At 39.7% G+C, this 25,725-nt stretch overlaps 1 protein-coding gene across 2 annotated transcripts in view; it reads right to left on the bottom strand.

Annotated features, from left to right (window-relative positions):
- CNOT10 (CCR4-NOT transcription complex subunit 10) overlaps positions 1-25,725 on the bottom strand; it is a 58,395-nt gene that overhangs the window by 7,558 nt on the left and 25,112 nt on the right. Inside the window, exons 9-14 of one of the 2 annotated variants that reach the window (XM_070359290.1) lie at positions 24,001-24,150; positions 22,026-22,228; positions 18,772-18,893; positions 16,803-16,979; positions 15,286-15,363; positions 652-765 (exon numbers count right to left, since the gene is read on the bottom strand). In XM_070359290.1, coding sequence (XP_070215391.1) covers positions 652-765; positions 15,286-15,363; positions 16,803-16,979; positions 18,772-18,893; positions 22,026-22,228; positions 24,001-24,150 — 844 coding nt within the window. Of the gene's footprint in view, positions 1-651; positions 766-15,285; positions 15,367-16,802; positions 16,980-18,771; positions 18,894-22,025; positions 22,229-24,000; positions 24,151-25,725 lie in introns of both variants that reach the window. The other variant, XM_005898137.3, reaches the window with a different exon arrangement.

Here is a 25,725-nt window from a genome sequence, read left to right as displayed (position 1 = left end):
AAAGGCCACTGAAAGGGAAAGGAACGTATTTTGGAAGTTGTAACTATGTACATACAGGAAGAATGTAAAAGCAACTGTCCTGATGTTATACAGAGTACACATGGCCTTGGATAAAATTTCCAGCATCAGCATCATACAAAGATTCAAAGAATGCTGCATGTTACTTAATTTTCATAAAAGGAAAGATGATGTGCTTTAGAAAATTTTAGAGTGACAATGACATTAATATTGAAGAGGCATCTGAAGAGTTTAAATAAGTCTCATGCTCTCCGGAAATGGTGCAGTCGTTTGGGAAAATATTTTAAATTCAAAGCAGATTTGTCCTGTTGACCAAACTCCTTTTCATGTGGGTCTTTTCACTGAGGACTCAGCTTGTTTCGGGAGCTAGTATGTGATAATGTGCCCCCTCAGACCCAGAATACAGAGTCCAGAGTTTCTGCTTCCTCATGCAGCCGTTTCCAATAACCCTCGCAGTGCAACGAGTGAAAAAAGGTTTCACTACCAAACACAAAAAAATTAGCAAATTAAGAAACTTTTTTGCTTTCCCTAAGATAATTTACATTCCACTGAGGAAGTCCGAGAGGCAATATGCACCACAGACTCACGGAAACCCTCCAAACAAAACAAACACACAGGGTGAGTCACACTTACTTCAGAGATCCTGACAGCTTGGGCTGCTGAAGAAGTTTATCTGCGTGATTCAGAGCCATAAGGTTATCACCCAGAGCCAGAGCCACGTAGGCACTGCAGGCGAGTATGGAGCATCTGGAACACAAAAGGCGAGGGCTGAGGAGACCTGAGTCGCAGGGCGGCGAGGATGACGTCTGTTACAGAGGAAAGGACGGCCTAGATTGCCGGCTGTGGCAACCTGGACGCCAGGCAAGGAGCGGGGAAGCCACAGTGCTAACGGTGAGAATTAGAAGGATGTACAAACCGCCACCTGAGGCTCAGTTTAGCTGTTTACCTAAATCATCTTTAGCTTCCATCCCATCTCCCACAAAATAACCCTCTGGAGTCAACAACATATGCTTAGCCTGTTAAAAAAATGTCATTAATTGCCTAGTGGGAACTTACTCCCATATAACATTTCCTTTAATATCCTAGAAATAAAGCTATGGAAGCACATTTGCAACTCTGCTAAGAAACACAGTTAACTTACCGAAAAATCCATTTTTTCGGATGTAAAAAAAAATCCATTTTTTACAGTAAGCTCAGCTTACTGTAAAGCGTTCTTCTCTGAAAGTATTAAGAAGTCTATAGCTTTTGCTAAGCCACAGTATCAACAGTAACTAAAAGAATTTCATTCACATAGGTACTATTATCCTAAATGAATATTCAAGGCAAAAAAAAAAAAACCCAGGATGAATAAACGTGAAGATAAAAAATGTAAGTTACACTGATTTTGCTAGGTTGGGCTGGAAACGTAAACTTCTGTTTGGTTTTCTACTTAACGGGCAGCTCATTTAAAACGACTCTAGCTAAAGACTTGACACTAATAGATCATTTGAATGTTAAACAACCGCTCCACAAAGCAATCTTAAAATAAACCCTTGTCAAATAGAAATGAGGTCTGAATGGCCAACCGCAAATGACCTGACATTAGATACAGGGTTTTGAGTTATGTTTACAAATTACAATACATATGTATATCATGAAGTGCACTCCGGTTATAATTTCAGTCTGGGAAGAATGTGACCGTCCTAGCAACACAGTTTTCTAATAACTCTTAAATTCTCTGACTAGAAATGCCCCTCTGGTAAAACCACAGGCGGGCAAATTCAGAAGCAGCCTGTTTCCTCCTCACTGCCTCACTCCGGGTTGCTAGAACCTTAGAAAATTGTCCACTAAAGGAAAAGTAGCCCTGCAACCCCTGACAACGCAGAATAGTAGACTGGCACAAGGAAACTGAGATTGATGGCCTGAGCTGTGATGATAAGGACTAGAAGACTGCCTAGTGTGGGTCCTTGCTTTATGAAACTGAGATCCAAAGTGACTAAATATATTCTCTAGCTTGGAGTATATGACTAGGGTCAGGACTAACAGTCAACGCCGTGGACTCCCCATTCATGGTTCTTCCCAAACTATCACACTGCTTGTCAGTTCACAAGACTGCCCTAAAAATAAAGTATAAAGAATGGATTACATTATGATTTTTCTAGTGCATACATAACTATGCACGCACATGCAACCTATCTTTTTATCATTTATTATTGTTCTTTTTACTTTTTGGCTGTGTTGTGTGGCATGAGGGATCTTAGTTCCCCGACCAGGGATAGAACCTGCGGTCCCTGCATTGGGAGCATGGAGCCTTAACTACTGGACTGCCAGGGAAGTCCCATAATCTGCCTTTTTAAACAGGAAGAAAACAGAATTTAATTGAAACATTACAAGTTTAAATTTTGTTACTGAGCACCTAATTTAAAATCCGAACCCTGTTCATAGAAGAGAGTACTTAAGAGCAGCAAGCAGTGTCATTACCAAAGGGATTTTCCTGACAAGCCTACAGTCACCCTCATGTCTCCAACAGCTGTCTTCACTAACAAGGCCATCCCATGGCAACAACGCAGGGGGAGTCCTCTGTGATGGAAGACTCCAGGGCCCAAAGGAGGGAGGCACTGGCTGGTTATCTCCTGTTTTCAGGAGCACTTCAGCTCTGTGTGGTGAGATTAGGGTGACTTAATTTCCTCTTTTGGTTTATTTATAGTTTTATTTTTGAATGGCAATAAACATTCATTCATCACTCAGATATGCACTGCTTATGAAGAAAAAGAATGACTTTTAAAGGCCGGGGTCTTGGGCTTCCCTGGTGGTCTAGTGGTTAAAAATCTGCCTTGCAATGCAGGGGACACTGGTTTGATCCCTTGCCTGGAAGATCCCACATGCCACGGGGCACCTAAGCCCATGTGCCACAACCACGGAAGCCTGCGTACCCTGGAGCTCGCGCTCTGCAACAAGAGAAGTCCTCCCACCACCACAGCAGAGCCCCTGCTCGCCGCAGCTAGAGAAAGCTCGTGCGCAGCAACGAAGACCCAGAGCAGTCAAGAATAAATAAATAAAAAATAAAAATAAAATAAGGCGTAGGTCTCCAGAGGCCCTAGGTCATCATCAACTCACGGTCACTTGAATGACAGTCACACAACTGAATATTCGTTTCCGTCTGTGACTCTTGCCAAAGGCCAGGGCAAAACACAAGCTCCTTAAAAGCAGAAGCTTGCCTCTTTTGTTTCCTACACAAAGGCTGGAGCAATTTCTCAGTGTCTGCATAGGTGTTTAACAGGCCAGCACTGTAAGATTCAGCTTTCAGCACCGCAGATCTACTTCTCTGGCACCCAGACGCCCACCTGCCCAGGTGGCAGGCCACCTTGCTGAGGAAGCCGACTCCTCTCCGGCTCCCAGACGTAGGCTCCAGGGCCAGAGTCTAGGACAGGCCTCGCCTCAGGCAGGCTTGCTGGGAAAAGCCTGCCCTGGCCTCTCCTGACAGTAGGGGGGCTATTACTGCTCTAGCCCACTGTCAAGCCCACTTTGGGTCCAGAAATCAGTCATGTAAGATTTGCAGCAGGATTCTGCTTCCTGAACTATAATTGTGTATGAGGTGAAAACTGGTTTTCCTCAGTTTTTACCTTTTTCCCCACGAGACACCATGTCAAATTAGAACAGGGTGAAAGATTCTACTATTAAAGCAAGCTCCCTATTAAAAAATACTTGAATACGTGAACACAAAACTCTCTGCTCAAGAGTCATCACATTCAAGTACGTTTCCTTGCATGAAACTAAAACTAACATTCATACTCTTCTTCTCGGATGGAGTGCCTTCTCATCCACCCTAAGGCATCTCTTACCACCCTCTCGCTCAACCTCTATTTCCTCTTGGGAAACAACATTCCACGCTGCATAATTCCTGCAAACTGGTCACACCAGAAACACGCTTGGCTCTGGAGAAATCGCTTCACTTCTGATAGCTGCTACTTAAAATACTGACCCCCCCCGCTGCCCCAACCTGCCCCACCACTTCCTCGAGTCACTGTCCAATCTGCTTGACCAACCGCTCAGTGGATCTGACAGGTCATCAGACCGGAAGAACTATACCTCAGGGGAAGGGACATGCTTGCTTCACCCGCCCTGCTGCGCACCCCTCCCCCGTGGGGGATCCCATACAACCCTGCCCGCCCCTCCACACGCTGGAGGAGCTGGCTCTAGAGCCACAGAATGCCAACCCCTGGTAAAGAACAGAACAAAAAAGAACAAAGAAAGGAGAGAAACAGGGAAATTTTTTTCCTTAAAAGACCAAACTACAGCAACAAGCCATTTAAGACTGAGCATTAAATGTGTCAAGCCTATATTCTGTGGGTAAAACGAATCTAAACCAAGTGCCTGAAACAGCAAAGTCAATGCAGCCACTCAGTCGTGTCCGACTCTTTGTGACCCCACTGACTGCAGCACGCCAGGCCTCCCTATCCATCACCAACTCCCGGAGTTCACTCAGACTCATGTCCATCGAGGCGGTGATGCCATCCAGCCATCTCATCCTCTGTCATCCCCTTTTCCTCCCGCTTTCAATCTTTCCCAGCATCAGGGTCTTTTCCAATGAGTCAGTTCTTCGCATCAGGTGGCCAAAATATTGGGAGTTTCAGCTTCAGCATCAGTCCTTCCAATGAATATTCAAGACATTTCCTTCAGAATGGACTGGTTGGATCTCCTTGCAGTCCAAGGGACTCTCAAGAGTCTTCTCCAACACCACAGTTCAAAAGCATCAATTCTTTGGCACTAAGGTTTCTTTACAGTCCAACTCTCACATCCATCCGTGACTACTGGAAAAACCAAAGCTTTGACTAGATGGACCGCTGCTGGCAAACAGCTCAACCCATATCAAGAGAGGCTACACTGGGGGTAAGCCCAGTCAGTCACCATTTGTCAAAGGTAAATAAATTCACAAAGTGACCTCGTGACACACGTTATTTGAAAAATTGGCTCAAAACATCCTATAAAGAATTTCTTCTAACAAATTAAATATGGTACTGGATTTAAAATTTTTTAAATGTACATTTCAAACTGTTTCCATTTATCTACAGAAATCTAGAAAATGTTAAACTTGTCAACTCCAGCTCTTAAAATTTAAAGCTTTATGTCTTCTGTAAACACTTCGCTTTCTAATAACTGTTCTGTTACTAAGAGCCTTACTGATAAACACACCCCAAATCCAATACCAAGAGAGGACCAGCTCAAAAAAGCTGAGAAAGTTTTCCTCTTCAACCAAATCTAGCATCTCAAGGAATCCAGTCCTATCCCAGGCAGCAAGTAAAATGCAACCATCACAGACACAGCATCTTACACACGGGCAGGACCGTAAGATCATGCAATCTAACTTGACAGAAGAGGAAAGCAGGCCCAAACGGGTTAAACGATTTGTCCAATGCCAGCAGGAGCCCTGTGGGGTTTCTCCAGAGTGGGAGACCACTGAAGAATTATCCCAACCCTGGCTTGTGATTAATCCAATCACCATTCATCTAAATGGGGTCCCGGGACTCAGATGTGAATCATGCTGTGTGAAGACAAGCTGCTGATAAGATGAAGGATGGATCCCACAGGCAGGTTCCCTTTTCTGGAAGAGTTTCCTAGATGAACATGTTTCCGTAGGATCAGACCCGGTTAAGAGAGTGAATCGGGGCTGAGCTCCTAACAAGAGCAATATGAGAGTCAGGAGATTATTAGTCAAGATACTGTTTTAGGTATGTCTCTCCAACTACAATAGAAGTACTTGGCTAAGACCAAAAGAAACAGGATTCCTTAAGTACACTAAAACTGCCTGTGATATTTATGTCATCCACCATTTGTTTGGCTCATCCTCTTTTATAAACACTGGGCCATGGGAGGTCCCTTTTAAGTGAATGGGAAATGATTCACCGGGTGTCACATCAGAAGTCTATAAGAACCAATTAAGGTTCCATAATTTATACTTGTGGAATAACTGGGCCGAGTTAAATTTGGTCCGAACATTTCCTTTTATCCATTTTGAGCCTCTTACTAAAAAAAAAAAAGAAAAGAAAGAAAGAAATATTGAAATTAACTGTGTCAGCAAAAAAAAAAAAAGACTAATTTGAAATTTCGTTTTTATTTTGTATGCTCTGATTTTCTCATACGGATACTTCCCATATTGGCCCCAACATTATTTCTTGCCCTTTTTCAGTTCAGTTATACTCTTTTCCAGGTTCTAGAGAAGCCTCTAATTTATCTTTAGAAATTAAAAGTTCGCTACTATCACAATCTCAGAATGAATAACAAAGATGTCCTGTAATATGCAACATATAAGACTTTGTACATACCCATGACAGTTATTAAAATATCACGCAACAATGAAATGTTAATGTGACTAACCTTGTGGACTTCTTTTTTTACTATTAATAAGATGTGTTTAGTGCTCAGTCATGTCCGACTCTTTGCGACCCTATGGACCTTAGCCCGCCAGGCTCCTCTGTCCATGGGATTCTCCAGGCAAGAATACTGGAGTGGGTTGCCATGCTCTCCTCCAGGGGAGCTTCCCAACCCAGGGATCAAACCCAGGTCTACCACACTGCAGGCGGATTCTTTACTGTCTGAGCTACCAGGGAAGCCCATTAATAAGATACTTCTATGCAAAAGGATTAATATGTTGAGCCCTTACCTCATATACAAAAATTAACTCAAAATGGATCAAAGACCTAAATGTAGTGCTGAATAAAATTATTTAACTCTTAGATGAAAACATAGGGGTAAATCTCATGACCTTGGATTTGGCAGAGGATTCTTCGATATGACACAAGAAGTATAGTCAATAAAAGAATAAAACATAAATTGAACTTTGTCAAAATCAAAAATATTTGAGATTCAAAAACACCTGCAAAAAACCTGAAAAGACAACAGGCAGAATTAGAGAAAAAATTTACAAGTCATATATCTGATAAGGACCCTGGGCCTAGAATATATAAGTAACTCTTACAACTCAACAATAAAAAAGACAACTAACCCCTCTATAAAACAGCAAAGGATTTCAATAAACATTTCTCTAAAGAAAAAGATACAAGTGTCCAATAAGCATGTGAAAAGATGCTCAACATCACTAGGTTTCAGGGAAATGCAAATCAAAGCCATAGTGAGATACCACTTCATACCCCCTACAATGTATCCATATAATAAAAAAGATGAATAACAAGTGTTGGTGTGGATGTGAAGAAATTGCAACTCTCATACACTGCTGGACTTGCCTGGTGGCTCACATGATAAAGCATCTGTCTACAATGCAGGAGACCTAGGTTCGATCCCTGAGTCGGGAAGATCCTCCGGAGAAGGAAATGGCAATCCACTCCAGTACTATTGCCTGGAAAATCCCATGGACAGAAGAACTTGGTAGGCTACAGTCCATGGGGTCACAAAGAGTCAGACATGACTGAGCAACTTCACTTCACTTCACTTCATACACTGCTGGTGGGATTGTTAATGGTGCAGCCACTTTACAAAACAGTCTGGTAATTCCTTAAACAATTAAACAGTTACCATGGGGCCCAGCAATTCCACTTCTAGGTAGAAAAATAAACAGCATGTCTACACAAAGACTTGTACATGAATGTATAGAGCAGCATTATTCCTAGTAGCCTAAAGATGCAAACAATCCAAAATGAATTGAATAAACTAAATGTGGTATTCCATACAATGGAATATTATTCAGAAATAAAAATGAATGAAATACTGATATAGGCTACAACTTGAATGAACCTTGAAAACATTGTAAGTGAAAGAAGCCAGTCATAAAACCCACATATTACATAATCCCATTCACAGGAAAGTGCAAAACAGGTAATCTAGAGAGACAAAAAGTGGATTGATTAAGGCTGGGGAGTAGACTGAAGAGAAAGGGGTTACAGCCAAAGGGTGCAGGGTCCTGAAACTGACCGCGGTGATGACTGCACAGTGCTGTGAATAAACGAACAGTCCCGGGATGGTACACTTTACACGGGTGAATCGTATGGTATGTGGATTATATCTCAGTACAGCTCTTTTAAAAATATGTGATCAGTTATTTTGTTGTTTAGTTGCTAAGTCCTGTCTGACTCTTTGCAACCCCATGGACTGTAGCCTCCCAGGCTCCCCCATCCATGGGATTCTCCAGGCAAGAATAGTGGAGTGGGTTGCCATTTCCTTCTCCAGAGGATCTTCCTGACCCAGGGATTGAACCCTCAACTCCTGCAGGCAGATTCGTTACTGCTAAGCCAATTATCAGTGATGGTCAATAAATTTTGACTTAAAAAAAAGTCAACCCTTATATTAGGTGTGTATAGTGTAAGAAGTCAACCCTTATAATATATTAGGTGTGTATAGTGTGTAAGAAAATCATTATCTCCCAAATGCACGTGGCAACATTAATATTTAAATCAAAGCATATGGCCAAAATATCAACCCTGTACATGTTTTTGCACTGTAAGAGTCATTTGGGAGTTAGGCCTTTTAAAGACGAAATTTTCTGATGAGATGCTAGGCTAAATTTTGTGTCATGTGAGAAAACTGGCATAGAACAGTATCACACACTGGTAAAAACCACGTGTCAAAAAATACAAACACTTCAAATGGTTCTAAAACCTTAGAGGCAGCACTGTCCAAGAGGAATGTAATCGGGGCCATTATTTTCCAGTAGACACATTAAAAAAAAAAACAGTGGAATTAATTTCCATATTTTAAAATTAACCCAATATATCTAACATGTCATTTCAACATAATCAATACACAACATTACTAACATATATTACAGGTTTAGATGTCCTAAAATGGGTGTGTATCATACATCTGTGTGTGCCTTTCACCAGCCACGTCCCATGTGCTCAGGGCCCAGTGATGAGTGATTGTGATTTTAGATACTGAGGCTTTAGCGTCTAAGGAATACATGTAAAATACAAGGAGAGTTTTTTTGTTGCTCTTAAAACACCAAGTTTTCCACATGTCACCCTATGAGTGATATGTCAGAGAAACTGACCATTCATGAATCATTACTGGTTAATTGTATTCCCCCAAAGAAAATACTTAGAGTTATATGAATTTTGAAAATTTTCAAAATTTCTTAAAACCATTTAAAGTTAGGTATGATTTTTATATCATCTTAAAATACATCATCTTAAATGTACAGTTTGGTAAGTTTGAACATATACATGTAAACCGTCAGTCCAATTAAGACACAGAATATTTCTTTCACCCCAGAAAGATTCCTTCCAGTCAACTCCCCAAGCACTGTTCCCATTTCTATGAACATAAGTTAGGACAGCTTCTGCTTGTCGTACAAATGGTATAAATAGAATCATACGTATGTACCTTACACTGAGTAAAGAAGAAACAAAATGTTTTGAGATTTGCATCATGCTGACTAGTGCAGCAGCAGCTTGTTCTTTTTACAGCTGAGCAGTATTCCAATATACAGAGTGGCCTGTAATTTATTTTATTTCTTAAAATTAAAAAAATTTAATTTGGCTTCACTCGATCTTACCTGGGGCATGTGGGATCTTTAGTTTCAGCATACAGGACCTAGTTCCCTGACCAGGGAATCAAACTCAGGCCCCTTGCGTTGGAAGCGTGGCGTCTTAGCCACTGAACCACCAGGGAAGTCCCTATTTATGTTAGAAAGAATTTTTGGTTGCACTGAGTGACTGGCATGTGGGATCTGTTTCCCCGACCAGGCCTCTTGCAATGGGAGCTTGGAGTCCTAACAACGGGGCAACTAGGGAACTCCTAGCCAACAACTTAGTTAAGCCAATCTCCCACTGATACACGCCTAGGTTATTTCTACTTTTTGTCTATCAAAAGTAAAACTGCTTTAAAATTCTTACGTGGACAAATTTTCATTTCTCTCAGACAAAAACTGAGAAATAGAATCACCTTTCATTTCAATAATGTAAGTCAGAGCACTTATTTAACTCAAGACTGGAGTGAGAGTGAGTATGCGTGTCTGCGCACGTGTTTTCTTAACCGCATGAAACCAATGGCTTTGCTTTGGGTGGTTCAGGAAATAAAGGAATATTCTTACAGTGTCATTATATGCACGCCTTCTTGACCCAATGTATCAGTATCTCTAAATTCATCTGAGCCTCATGATTAAACCATTAATTTCTGAGACTTCTTCCTGCTTGGGGGACAAATTTCTGTTTTAATTTTGAGAATATTTTTTTCTGAAAGCTACCTTGATTTTAATACAGAATCTCACAATTGCTTCCGGTATCCTATGCCTTCTGAAAACATACCTGTAACTTGGTTAGAATGATTTTTTTGGGAACCATCTTCATTCATGTACAAAAAAAAAAAAAGGAAACTAGTCAAGAAGCTCTGTCTGAATCCATACAGTAAGAAGTGGTCATTAGAACCGTCATGATAATTTACTGCGTATTAGTTATGCTGGAAAAGAGGAAATGAGGTTTTGCATTGGTGTCTTGGGTATTAGAGCACAGAGGGGTCAAATATAATAGTCCATAAAAAGTAAACTATGCACTCCTCATACACGTTTCCAATCGTATAAATGAATTCAGGTTAGAAACAGATAAAATCTCTGACAATTCTAGGATCTCAAAGGAGAACCAATGTGCTCAGGCTCCTCCTTTCTGCAGAAGACAGCTGGCTCCTGCCACAGAACTGCCCTCTAACACACCCAACTACGCTGGGAGCTTTTATAGCTTTGACAATTACGACACAATCTTTTACGACTCCTTCCCCCACACCATTTGTCTCCACATTATGGTTACTACTGTCCTGCCCAGCGGTTCTTTTTAGAAATCTACCCTAAGGCTCCTTCCATCTTGTTCCATTTCCCTTCTCCCATCTGCTCCATAAGAAAAAAAGGTTAGTATGTATCAGCAAACCCATCTTACCTCACTTTATGATGATGGAATTCCCTATGGAGACCCTCTGTCCCTTTCCACAAAAATAGGGAAGTAATTTTTTTTTCTCTCTGAAAACCACCAATCCTCCTGCTAGAATGTGTGGAAAGCAAACAGTTGTGAAAGGCACAACACTCTCTGAGAGGATGAATGCCACCCTGCACATACCCTTCTGTTTTATAGTGCCACTTACAGAAGGTAAATTTAAATTACACAACTCTGTAGCTGTTCAACCAGTGTGGAAGCAGAAACATCTTAAATTACATGCACACATAAAGCAATCCTAAGATTAGCACTCATTCAAATAAACTTGAAAAATTAAATCCAACTCAAATATTGCTGCAAATATTCATCATAAAGGATTCCCCTTAACTGTGTACAATGATAAGTCACCGCAGCATTATTTATAACAGCAAAAACTGACAACACTTTAACTATAAATCAACATTAAATAGTCATATCCATATAATGCAATTGTATGCGTCCATATAATGCAATTGTATGCACCCACTGGAGAAGGCAATGGCACCCCACTCCAGGACTCTTGCCTGGAAAATCCCATGGACGGAGGAGCCTGATAGGGGGCAGACCATGGGGTCGAGAAGAGTCGGACACGACTGAGCGACTTCACTTTCACTTTTCCCCTTTCATGCATTAGTGAAGGAAATGGCAACCCACTCCAGTGTTCTTGCCTGGAAATCCCAGGGACGGGGGAGCCTGGTGGGCCGCCGTCTATGGGGTCGCACAGAGTCAGACACGACTGAAGCGACTTAGCAGCAGCAGCATGCACCCATTAGTGAAAGTGAAAGTGAAGTCGCTCAGTCGTGTCCGACTCTTTGCAACCCCAAGGACTGTAGCCTACCAGGCTCCTCCACCCATGGGGTTTTCTAGGCAAAAGTACTGGAGTGGGTTGCCATATCCTTCTCCAGAGGATCTTCCCGACCCAGGGATTGAACCCAGGTCTCCCGCATTGTAGGCAGACGCTTTACTGTCTGAGCCACCAGGGAAGTCTAATGCACCCATTAGAAAGAATGAAACCGAGCTCTATACTGATACAAACTATCTCTACAGACACATTGTAATGCGAAAAGTAAGGTACAGAGCAGTGTGGAAGGCTATGGCTGTAGTGTAAAAATCCATATATATATATATGCTGGGATGGTAATGAGAAATCTCACTGGAAGGACACAGAGGAAGCTGGTCAGCTGCCGCCCAACAGGAGGGAAAGCAGCCTGAGACTGGCTAAGATTCACTTTACACTGCAGGGCCTCTACAGTACTTGGACAGAGGAGTCCTGAGGTACACGTGAAATGTGGTGGCCCCACAGACAGAGACGTCTGTAGCAAACAGTAGGCGTCCTGGGGGAAACTGTGCATTTCTGGGGCAAATTTAAAGCGTTTTCCCAAATGCAGCCTTGGCTGAAATTTACAATCCATCCCTTTACATCAGCTCACTTTATACCAAACCTAGATTAGCTTTACTTAATTTGCTTTGTTTTTTCACATTTCCACTCAGGACAAAAATCCAACATAGTGAGTTTATTTTAGCTATATGGTTGGAATTTGTTTTTTTTTTAATTTCATTTTATTTCACTCCATAGCTATATTCTTTTGTATATTTTGTCATTGTTTCACCAGTTATTTGTCATAGTATTTTTTATTTTCTTGCTATCTTCTGACTCATATAGGAAATAAGAATTCAAGAAAATTTAAATAAAACCTTGGGAAAAAAAATTTAATTATCTTTAAGTTAAAAACAAAAACGCTTCTTTTAAAACCTTAAATGACCAACTTATTTCTAACTAAATTTGAGAGTTTAGATTTTTCTCATATAATCAGAAGATTAATGCTTTCTTCCCAAAAATAAGATACAGTGGGAATTTACACATATATATAACCCAGGAAAGAGAGGTTATATTACTGCAAAGTGGGAATTTGACAGAATAAAGAGATAAAAAGCTGTTGTCTGGACTTCCTTGGTGGTTCAGTGATTACGAATCCGCCTGCTAAGGCAGGGAACGTGGGTTCGACCCCTGGTCTGGGCGACTAAGTCTGTCCGCCACAACTACTGAGCCTGTGCTCCACAAGAGAAGCCCAGACGCCACAACTAGCCTGTAGTCTCTGCTCGCTGCAACCAGGGAAGGCCCACGGGCAGCGACAAAGCCCAGCGCAGACAAAAAAAAAAGCTGTTGCTGTGTTGAACAGGGTGCCTGGAGCCCTGAGCTCGCAGACAGCTATGCCATGCCATCAACACACTGACCTGATGATACACGACCAGAAAAGGGCACATGGCCAGTCTTTCCTCCAAAGAGACTCATTAAGATTAATGGAGTAACTTCATGTTTTAAAAGTTGGAAGAAACAGATATTCCAGTAACAAAATAAAAATCAGTTATCCCACCACTATGAAGGTTCTGACACAGATCCCTCCAGACTTTTATCATGCAGACACATATATACATTATTTTATAAAAATGTAACTGTAAACTATTTAGACACAAATCTTAGCATTTTATAGCTCTGTCCAAAGCTTTATTTGGAAAGGTAAATGAAACTAATCAAATATATTATGAGAAATTACATGAAACATGGAGAGAGCCTTACATTATTAAGCTTATATAAAATAAATTCTAGATAAAACAAAAATTTAGATTGGTGGTTGTGACAGTGTAACAAAAAGTGCTAGAAAAATGTGGCTAAATTATTCTTTAAATCTTGGAGGCAAGAAGGCCTTTCTAAACACCACACAAAATGGGGGAAAAAAGTAAAGAAGATTGATAAATATGATACTTAATACATGAAACTGTTTCATAACTAAATATCAGAAACAGTGTTATAAGACAAATGATAAAGATCAATTTCCTTAATAAAACAGTAAATCCTACCAACAGGAGGTTCACAGTAAAAGTAATATAGGTGATCAATAAACTTTGGCATCAGATTGAGCACCTTGGATTGAAAGAAATGTAAAATTATAATGTGAAGTCATTCCCCACTTATTAGGGTGATCAAATTATCACAAGAAGAAAGGACACGCCCCAAATCCCACCACCTGGTAACTAGCCTACTAAGTAACGCCGTTTTCTCCTAAGTGTTTGCCATCTGCTACTGAGAGCAGTGCCTTTTCTTTTACCTCTGATTCCCCTGCAGCTAGCACAGATCAGCACTAATGCTTGTTGGAAAGAATGTGATTAAATGAAATGCTTTCCAAAACTTTACAATGCTACTGGCAATACAGAAACGTCTCAACTGTACTCTTGTCACTTTTTGCAACTTAGTAGGTGAAAACATAAGCAATGATGGCTCTTTCTTTCCATTTTAATTTGCAGTCCTATTATTGAAATCATTCTTAAGAGATGCTGAACCATTAACCCTATTTCCAAAACATGAAAAGACAATGGTCAAAAACATCCCAAATTTGTTGAAAGATAAATTTATAGACTTAAGAAAGTCAGCTAACACCAAGGGAGGTTAAAACCAAAGAAAAGCCCACTTAGATCCATCATAGTGTAACTGCTGGATGAAACACAGACAATCCACGGGGACAGGAAAATGGCACCTGTAACACAGCGGCTGAGGTCAGACACCGGCGGCTAGAGACGATGCGGTGCCGTCTCGGAAAAGCTGACGGAAAACAGAACAAGACCTAAAACACTTTTATGCAATGAAAACATCCTCCAAGAATGAAGAGGAAATGAAGACAATTTTAGATTTAAAAAGGAAAACAAAACAACATAAAACCTTAGGAAAAACTGATGGGAGATCTTCAGATTGAAGGGAAATGATTTTCTATAAAAATGAGAATCATCAGGAAATGGTACTCATGTAGTTAGACATAAAAGACTGCTCTGTTTCTTTTAACATATACATGACTGTTCAAAGCAAATATAATGGGGTTTGTAAATCTACATAGGCAATAACATAACTTACCCAAACTGATAGAGATAGACAGAGAAAATCTGAATAGCACTTAACTACGGAAGAACTTCAATTCACTATTCAACCTTTCCCACAAAGACCCTAGCCCAGATGGTTTTACTGGTGAATTCTATCAATCATCTGAGGAAGGAACAACACCTATATTAGATAAATTCTTTCAGAAAACAGAGGAAGTACTTTCCAACTCATTCATATGTTCAGCATAACCCTGAAACTAACACCTAAACAAGACATCTACAGGAATGAAGGGCATGGACCACCTTTCCTTGTGAGCATGGGAGCAAACACTCCTCACAAAAAGACTCAATCCAACAGTTTATTAAAAAGGTAGTAAATACATCCTGCCTAGGAGGCTTAAATCACAAGACTGAAAGGTTGGTTTAATATCTGACACTTAATCAATGCAATTCATAATATTAACAAAATAAAGGACCAATGCAATGCTAGTTTTGTTTAGATACTCACTTTAAGTTTTCTAACTCCTGTTTTCTCAATGGGGAAGAAGGTGGAGCTGGAATGCATTTGTCTCCATCGTGGCTTTTACTGCTAAAATAAAGACAGAGTCCTAATTATGAAGAGCACAAATAATCAAATATATTGATAAAGTTTCATCTCCCTATCCCCACTCTCATGCAATTTTTTAATGAAAAAAGTGTAAAAGAATCAAACTGAAAAATACTTGGTAATGCAGTCTCACTAACATGTTAAAGCTGTAGCACAGGGACTTTTCTAGTGGTCCAGTGGTTAAGACTCTGTGTTTCCAATGCAGGGGACACAGGTTCGATCCCTGGTTGGGGAACTGGGATCCCACATGCTCCACGGTGCAGCCAAGAAATTAAAAAAAAAAAAAAGCTATACCATGTATTAGCTTCTTTTCCCTACCGCTCTAAAAAATCTGTAACAGAAAACAATATCTCTACTATACAAAGGAAACCATTCCAGTATTTTTACAAATTTCTCATTCTTCTAGTTGTCTTTCACCAACTACAGTAAAGCATAACCCCTTGATTGAGGGAAAAAAATTCCAAAATTTTTATTTCAAATTTTCTATAATAAACATTATATTTTTAGCATCTTAGAAAAGATGCTGAGATGGAAGACTCGAGTTTAAAGGTGCCATATGTAAAAAAGAGCTCTTTACATATAATAGTGTTAGTTTTATTAGGAGATAGAATTCTCCCAATTTCTGTGCACTCGGTGCTTAGTCAGTCAGTCATGTCTGACTCTTTGCAACCCCATGGACTGTAGCCCGCCATGCTTCTGTCTCCATGGAATTTTCGAGGCAAGAATACCGGAGTGGGTAGCCATTCCCTACTCCAGAGGATCTTCCCAATCCAGGGATTGAACCTGTGTTGATTCTTTACCACTGAGTCACCTGGGAAGACCCCCAATTTCTACAGATTGGCATAATATTTCATTTAATGTAGAAAATCAGAAATATACAGAAATATCCTGAAGGTCAGTGGTTAACTTTAGTATGTTAAGAGAAAAGGCAGAAAATAATAAGAAAAGAGAAGTTTTAGGGATTTAAGTATTTATTTTAGTAAAGGTTTTTTTTAAAAAAGCCATCTCTGACAGCAACAGGATTTCTTGCAATGATTCCTCATGGCAGTGAAAAGCTTACTTTCTACTTTTCTTTTTCAAGATTCTCTCCTCACTTGGCCTTCACCTTTTTTTTCTCTTGTACAGAAAGAAAAAAATATATATATATATATTTGTATATACATTTGGCCATGCTGCGTGGCTTGTGGGATCTTAGTTCCCCAACCATGGACTAAACCCAGGCCTCTACAGTGAAAGCGTGGAATCCACTAGGCCGCCAGGGAATTTCCCAGAAATACTTATACATTCATACTTCCTATCACTCAAAACAGAAAACTTTGGAAATTCTGGCTGCAGATTTTAGGAACTCATCTACTGGACAAAGCTGACTAACGAAGCCCTGCAGACCTGGCCGAGGGAGGTCGAAGCGGTCGGGATACCTGCAAGCATCGCTGCTCTCACCGCTCTCCGCGTTGCCGCCTAACTGATTACTGTTTTTAGATCCATTTTCCTGCTTCGGATCTTGCTGGTCTTCAGGTAACAGCAGCAAGGCATTTCGGAGACAAATGGCTGCAAACTCCATACTGGCTACAGGAATGGCTGAAGACTGTCCATCACTGAAAAGAACAAACCCAAGTCAGCTAACAAAATGACAACCATAAATAAGACTTCCCTATTATCAGGAATAAAACCAATGTAACTAAATAATAAAGGCTTTGCCCTCGGACAGGTAGAAATGGTAATACAAGCAGTTATGAGAGAATGCTAAAGAGTCCAAGGCCTAAATATCATAGAGGAGTACCTTGGGGACATCATGGGTTCGGTTCCAGACCACCACAATAAAGACAGTATCACAATAAAATAAGTCACACAAAAATTATTTGGTTTCCCACTGGATATATAAGGAATGCCTACACTATGCTGTGGTCTATTAAGTTTGCAACAACATGATGTCTAAAAAAAATAGCCAATGTACATATCTTAAGAAATATTAATTGTTAAATGCTAACTATCACGACCTTTTAGTGAGTCAAAATCTTCTTGCAAAAGTACCATCAATGATCACTGATCACCATATCAAATAATGACGAAAAAGTCTGAGGAAGTGTAAATAATGACGAAAAAGTCTGAGAATGTGCCAAGAATTACCAAAATGTGACACAGAGATTACACAGTGAAGAGCTATTACTGGAAAAATGGCACCAAGAGACTTGCTCCACTTAGGGCTGTCACAAACCTTCAATTTGTAAGAAAAAAAAAAAGCAACATCTGCAAAGTGCAACATAGAAATAGCTGAGTGCAGTACAGGGAGGTATGTCTGTATATACGATGTAAAGTATAAGTAAAAGATTGCAAGCATATACATTATACACGACGCTGTTTCTACTGGAATGGGACCTCGGGGACAACCTGACGGATACCTGCAATGTTAGTGTTAATCTAATAAAGGAGTTACAGACAATAAGAACTGTAGTGAAGGCCAGGACAGATACAATCAGAATGAAAAGAAGGGAAAAAGTAGATTTTCACATCTGAGCTTTGTTTTGGTTGACGTTTGCTTTTAAAAATATCTTACTTACAGTTACCTTGTGAAAAAGTAATGTTACCAGTCTTATAACTTTGTTGAGATTTTATATAATTTTCTGTTGGCTTTATATATCAAGCTGAATCAGCTTTATTAGGGAGAAAAAAGGGAAAAGGTGTAACAATTTTAAAATGGTAGGGAAGTGATGCTTTAACTTGTCTTTGAAAGAAATCTATATTACTGTTGAAATAAAGAGCAAATTATTGTGTGCCAGATACATTTTTGAAACTTTGGGAAAACTTTTAAACGGCACTGAACAATTTTACTTTGGACAGAAGAGAAAAGCAGAAATTTTTTTACAAAGCCTACTACTTTAGAAATAGTAGCAACTCCAAATTGGAATCTTTGTAAGAGATAAAGTTGGTCATATTTAAAAGTTGTTCAGTTGAAAACCTGTTCTACATGAGACAGCTTTATATTACTTCTGTTGATATATATATAATAGTACTTTTTTCTCCTAGTACTAAGGAATTAGCTTTTGGGACTATGAGAAAATAATAACTAAATGAAAAGCATCAATGATCAACTATATAACAAGGAAACAACAAGATGCCCTCTTCTGGACATTCTGGATAATGGCACTGAGTAGACCAGGGTTTCTTATGGCAACAACCTCAACACCCATGGATATAATAAACCAAAATCATGTATGAAATAACATTCGCCGCTGACCTGTGTACAGCAGTCTATTTGCTGAAGCAGCAATAAAATCTAGTTACAAAGTGGCTCCTCCTATGAGGTGATTTCCAACCATATTTTTAAATAAATAACACTATTATGAAATAGTATTAAACATATACACTTTCTCTTGGCAAAATACTTACTTATAAACAGTATTCTGGATGGACTGTGATGCCAGAACTATTTTACGATGATAGCCTTGACCAACAATAGACTGTACAATTCCTTTTTTACTTGGAAGACCTTTTGTTTCTTGTTCAGAAGTCTACAAAACACAAATCATTTCTAATTAATTTAATGGAATTGTAAGATGAGGTATGAAAAATAACCCAGGACCTTTCACAATTACTCTAAGAACCTTCTTAAGATCCATCAGTGTGGAGTTTGGGGTGATAAATGTTTGGCAATGAAGAGAAGAGTACATGAGGCTGAAAGTCGGTGGCATACACTGCACTTTATTACATAAGCTCTGAGATAAATCTGAGGCATAGAGCAATTCAAGAGTGACTCAAGGAACAAGGTGCGACTGTACAGCAGAGAGAACTATATTCAATATCCTACGAAAAACTATAATGGAGAAGAATATGAAAAAAGAATGTTATTTAAAAAGAATGACTCAAGTGTTTATTCAGAATGATTTATTTGGACCAGTCTGTGCCCTAGGCACCATGCTGGATATGACGGGCACTATGGGCGTTTTCTTTCTTAAAGAAAGTAAGAGCCACAGAATCACAGTGAATGAGAGAAGGGAAGCAGGTCCATTTACTAAAACACACATCTCTCCCTTCTTAACTGCAAGTATTAATTACAGCATCAAAAATATATACACAAACAAGCTACATATGTCAAAATTTATCGAGGCACAATTCTTACCTTCAAGGAAATTAAAATCCTACAGTCCTGTAAACATTAAACTGAAAATAGTAAAAGCTACTAGCTCATATAGAGATATTTTAGGATATTTCACTATGATACATAATCTCAACACAGGAGCTTGGTGGTGTCAACTTCCTTTATCGTCCCCCCCTCCTTCATGCTAAGTCTCTGATTTACCTGCATTTTATAAAGTCCTGCAGGTTCTCATATACAGGGACAGACTGGTGACAACTCATATGAACTCACAGAGATAAACTCTGCCCTACAGAAAGTCCACCTCTCAACGCGTTGTTTCTGTGCTGTTACTTCTTGCTCCCTAATACAACTTTCTCGTGATTCTACCTCCATATACATGTGACTTTTTAACAAAGCAAGGATTTACATGTATCTTCATTATAGAAACAATTACATGACATATCAAAAATACAATAAAAGTGACTGAGTGACTGGAACTAATTTTTTTTTATTGAGGTGGCAGCTAAGGAATACTAGTGAAAAATAAAGACAGGGTAGATGTTCTGAACCACGATTAGAAGGCCTTCTCTTCTGACCCCTTTTCCTCGCAGGGGTGATAAAAACTTTCAACAGCTTGCCCATACTCTCTTCCCTGATCCTTAAGGCTGTAGAAGCTGATCAGATGGCTAGATCTGGATGGGACTAAAAATCCACAAAACAGACCATGGAGTCAATAGGACACCAACAGCCAGAGAGTGTGCCAGAACGGTCTTTATGTAAAATATTATGGGATTAAAACAGTCATAATTTTAGAGTGGCTTGGCAGTAACCACACTCAACAAGTAATTTTCAGAACTCAGAAAAATAAATGGCACATATCCAGAAAAGTAAACGGCATGTGGTGATTTTTTTTAAGTAGTCTTCTCTTAAATACTCTAATTGAGTCTGTATTTTTTATTTAGTAAATATTTTCTTATATATACTATACATTGCTCAGGTGAACAAAAACCCTGCATCTGCCAAAAGAGGTCTGCAACAGCGTGCACTGATCATGAGGATGAATCACCTCCTTGGCGTCACCAGGTTACTGCTTATTGTAAAGGAGTGTATTTTCAGAAAGTAAAGCTTTGTCCAGCATTCCTTCTGTCCTGAGTAAATTAAAAGAAATGTTGCACATTTTTATTTGGAGTTTATAATTTCTCCTGTTGGGATTTTCCTCTCTCATGTTACTCAAGAGTATTTTGGGGCTCATTTTACCTCAGGTTCTAGATGGAGGAGAAGTGCAAAGATAGATAATTATTTATGGCAAATTTCCTGTTAATAGCACAGGATTGTGAGTGTTCTGGTATCTACCAGGTTTTCACAACCAAATCATTTTTGCTATTTTTTAAAAAATTTACAAATTTACAATTTTCTTTTTTTTTTTCAAATTTACAATTTTCTAGAAGAAAACAGGAGAAAAAAAAAAAAAAAAAAACTCATGAAATCCATAGAAGACAGACAATCCTAAAAGCACCATTTCTAAAAATAAGTCATTTTAAAAGAAAACAATTAAACCTCACTAGAGCCTCCAACACTAATTAAATTCATCTCATTAAAGAGAATAAGCAATTTCTAGAGATCCTTTTTGTTTTAAAAAAAAAAACAAATTATACCTAGAATTGTTCATCAGTTAATTTAAGAATTACCCATTAAGAAAGCTATCTCTTGATACGAAGGAAAAGTACAATGAAATAACCCACTAAAGCCTTTCAAAGACAACATTCACCCCCAGTAGTAGCAAACTCAAATCAAACTGCTTGTATCAAGTGTGACAAGTGCCAGGCAGACACACCTCTTTAATCCCTTTAGTTCCTGTAGCTGCTTTTCAGGAAGTGCTGTTCCCCATGGCAGACATGCCAGGCAAAACCTCTGGATGCCATACCCCCTAGAGCCTAGCAAGGGCGGGGGTGGCTAGGAGACCGGGTGGTACAGACAGCTGGTGAATCTGATACTACCTGTCTTTCCCCCACCTCCCACTGACCCCTCCCCGACCTGAGATCCAAAAGGCTTTTGTCACCCGCTGTTTGGCGATAACCTAGGTACGGAAGCTAGTGTAAACTGGTCTATTTCTCATAACCCCTGTGGATGGACACGTGTCAGAGAGAAAAAGCCTGGTAATCCACTAACTCCACACCATCTACTGAATCAGAAGGAAACGTGCGGGCACTGGAGGACACAGCGTAACACGGTTCTTTCCACACTCGCAGTGTTATCAGCAGTCCCAGTTTAATCTCCGGGTGCATACAGCACTTTCACGCCAGCTTACGACGTGGCCCCTGCCCTGGCAGCTAGCAGACCACTGTTGCAACAGATACGACCTTCTGAACGGCTTCAACTTTTCACCGTGACTGCTGACACATGTGGTCATTCTCACCAAGAGCCAGAAAGTGAAAACATGACTTCACGAAACTAAATTCTGTCCAACTGATAAGGAACGGAAGACTATCTTTACAAAGTCCCTGAGAGTCAGCAAGGGGAGGGGGGCAGCAAGTGGGTGTGGGGGTTCAAAAAGATAGAGACTCACTCCCTTATTAGCAGCAATGCAGCATTCAGCCAGCCGCAGCCAGAGGCGGGGGTTTGCGTGATAAACCTGAACCGCTTCAATCAGACACTCAAATGCAGCGAGCGGCCTTCCAATGTGAAGCAGCTGAATCCCACAGTTATACAGCAACTCATACCTCTTGTTGGTTAGTAATGTACACATAGGTCTTCCTGAGAATTTTTTGCCTGATGATAAAAAGCAGATGAGAACAAATTATTAGATTTAAAATAGCAGCTCCACTGAAAACATTTCTTCACTAAGTACTCAACCACTACCTCATCTGACACCGAGGAGCCCAATCCTCAATCTGAAGGTGTAAACACCTCCCACCACAATGATGATCTCCACCCCCGACCCAATAAATATCCTCCAGAGGCATCTCAGTTGTCTGTGCTCATGGAGCCAGAGATGTGTCTTCTCACATGCCAGCTCCTCAGGCAACAATGTTCCAGGAAGGCAGAGACCGAGACAGGACCCTCTCTCACTCCAATGAACCTTACACTACCTCTCCACACTCTTAGCACCTGTAAGAAGATGCCCCTCCTCTTCACTTTCAGTTCAGCTAGGCTTCCCTGGTGGCTCAGATGGTAGAGAATCCCCGTACGATGCGGGAGACCTGGGTTTGATCCCTGAGTTGGGAAGATCCTCTGGAGAAGCGCATAGCAAGCTACTCCGGTATTCTTGCCTGGAGAATCCCATGGACAGAGGAGCCTGATGGGCTAGAGTCCACGGGTTGCAAAGAGTTGGACAAGACTGAGTGACTAAGCACATCACAGTCATTTTATCAGCATGTATTTTCTTAACCAGAAGTATTCAGCTAATGTTAGGGTTTTAGGGAACTTTACTATGGAAACAAAAATTTCCTATACCTACAATGACTAGTGTTCATTCACTTATTCTAAGTTTCATTGCTGCTGTTCAGTCACTAAGTTGCGTCTGACTCTTAGTGGCCCCATGGACTGCAGCATGCTAGGCTTCCCTGGCCTTCACTACCTCCTGGAGTTTGTTCAAATTCACATCTATTGAGGCGGTGATGCTATCTAAATATCTTCTCCCCTGCCTCCCTCTTCTCCTTTCATAGGCTGTAAGAAAACAAGAGGAGGGATTCCCTGGCAGTCCAGTGGTTAGGACTTGGCGCTTTCACTGCTGGGGCCCAGGTTTGATCCCTGGTCGAGGAACTAAGATCCCACAAGCCGTGTGGTGTGGCCAAAAAAAAGGACAGAGAGAGACTATGTGTGATTTTTTGGATATATTTTTCATCAACTAAATAGTCTTTAAGCTACACAATTACCTGATTTTAAGGATTTCAGATCAAGGATCCATATACTAAGAATATAAAGGAATAAACTTCATAAATTTGCTTAAAGATTGTCAGGTGCTGCCAACAGTATCACATATGAAACCCCCTGAAGAAAAAAAAAAGGCTAGAATAAAACTAGTTTAGGGACTTCCCTGGTGGTCTAGTGGCTAAGACCTCATGCTTCCAAGGTAGGGGGGTCTGGGTTTGATCCCTGGTCAGGGAACTAGATCCTGCATGCCTCAACTAAAGAGATGCCTCATGCTGCAAGGAAGAAGATCCTGAGTGCTGCAAGTCAGACCTGGAGCAGCCAAAATGAATAAAAAAAAAACAAAACCAAAAAACCACAAACAAAAAAACAAACTAGTTTGGCAGAGTTAAGAAATCTTAGGAAAATACTTTGCTTTATAACATTACCACATGAGATTACTGTTATTTCAAATCCACAAATTTGAATGTAATTTAAACTTTTTTGATTATTATCCCTAACACCTTGCTACACAAAGTAGCAATATCTACTAAAACTCCAGAGTCAATTTCTGGGGTGGGATCATGTGTATGTAAGGACACATACCGTGCATTTTAATCAGATACTTGCTCTCTGAAATCATGCTTTCCTCGAGCAGTGAAACACAAACTGGCTCCCGTCCGCGGGCTCACCTGGATCAGTGCTGCCTGCACTGAGCTGGGCACAGACGTTGTCATTCTCCTGTAGAGCCTTTTTAAAGTAGAAAATGCCCAAATTGTGCTTGCTCATGGCAAAATGGATACAACCAAGATTATTCCAGAACATGCACCGCAAGCATTCACCTGAGAAAAACACAAATTTATCCACAAACAAATTTTACTGCTGATACACATCCTACAAGAATCAGGCTTTTGGGGCCTGAGTAAATTCTATATTCACTCAGACACTAGAGAACAGTTTACAAGGCATTCGAAATTTAGGAAAACATCTGAAAATTCTGTAACCTCCTTTCTCTTAAAATCCCTTATTAAAAGTGATAAGTAAATTTAGCATATTAATTTTTTTTTAAGCATACTGATTTTGTTAGCCTGTTTATCTTTTTCTGACTTCATTTTTAATAACCACAGGCAAATGATACAAAAATGCAGAAGACAAGAAGTATTTATTAGTAACGTAATAAGTATGAACTGCATCCACACAACAGTTCTGGGAGGAAAGCAGCAAGTCATAGAAGCGACAGAAGTGTATTTAAGAACGTGTAAATGGAACGTGTAAAATCCTGCTTTGTGTTGCTCAACCTTGTCTTCACTCTTCTTTCCATTCACACTCCTTTAAATACGATGATGGCGGAGCATCTACCTTCCTGTGTGAGTCGGGCGTTTGTATTTCTTATCCTGTACACTTGCCTCTTCCTAGCTCTTAATCCCTTTAAAAGACCCGGTTACAGATGTGTTCCCGTTGGTTACCTGCCAGCGTGTACATTATAGAAACCTTCTGTCCCGTGTGTTTCCATGACTCCCCCGCGGCCAGCTTGTCGTCTGTCTTGTGAGTTGGTTAGAGTGTGTGTATGTGTGTGCTTATGCTTTTAATCATAAAAAGTTTCACATTTTTATGTGGTCAAACTTAGTCATCTTTTCTAAACTGTACGGTTCTGAGATTTTGGATAATGTTTAATCAAGGCTTCTTCACCACAAAAATAAGACAGTCATCCAAGTTTTCTTTTGTTGTCTTTATGATTTTATTTTTACATTTTAATCCTGCATGTGTCTGGATTTTATTTTGGTGTAATGAAAGCAACCCAAGCTTTAGTTCTCTTTTTCTAAATGGTTTCCCAAACATTCCTAAACAATTTGCTGACAGTCTGTCTTCTCCTCAATGATATAAAACACCAAACTAGACTGATAAAATTAATAATCAGAATACTCATTCAATGCTTAATGCTAAAAACAGAAGGCTGGCTTCATTTTGCTTTAAATTTAAACTTATTTTTAATTTAAATTTAAATTTTACCTTAAAATTAAGCAGCGATACTATTTAAGGAAGAAAAAAGCTAGGCTGAAGAAAAAAAGAGTAAGAAGTATGTCTTAAAGGAGGTTGTTTCTCGTGGGTGGCATTATGAACAATTAAGAAAAATTCTATTCCCAAATCTTCTCTAATAGGCCTACTTTATTAGCAGCAAACACTGAATTTTATATATGGCAAGCAAATTAAAGATTTTAAAATAAATACAATGAAAAATATCAATACATAAAGTATACAACTATATATAAAATCTTTCCTATTAGATTATAAGTGTTGACTAGTCAACTACATGTCTGGCTCCATTTTAAAGACTGACAACATCAATTCTGAAATCAGTGTCAAGACAATCCTAGGTAAAATTTCTGCAATGTATATTATCTTTTTAGTCTGAGAGA

The sequence above is a fragment of the Bos mutus genome, chromosome 22 (genome assembly GCF_027580195.1).
Source record: "Bos mutus isolate GX-2022 chromosome 22, NWIPB_WYAK_1.1, whole genome shotgun sequence".
In the NCBI taxonomy this organism is placed as follows: domain Eukaryota; kingdom Metazoa; phylum Chordata; class Mammalia; order Artiodactyla; family Bovidae; genus Bos; species Bos mutus.
The sequence above is the reverse complement of the archived record's forward strand: the minus strand, read 5'-3'. Positions and strand labels throughout refer to the sequence as shown.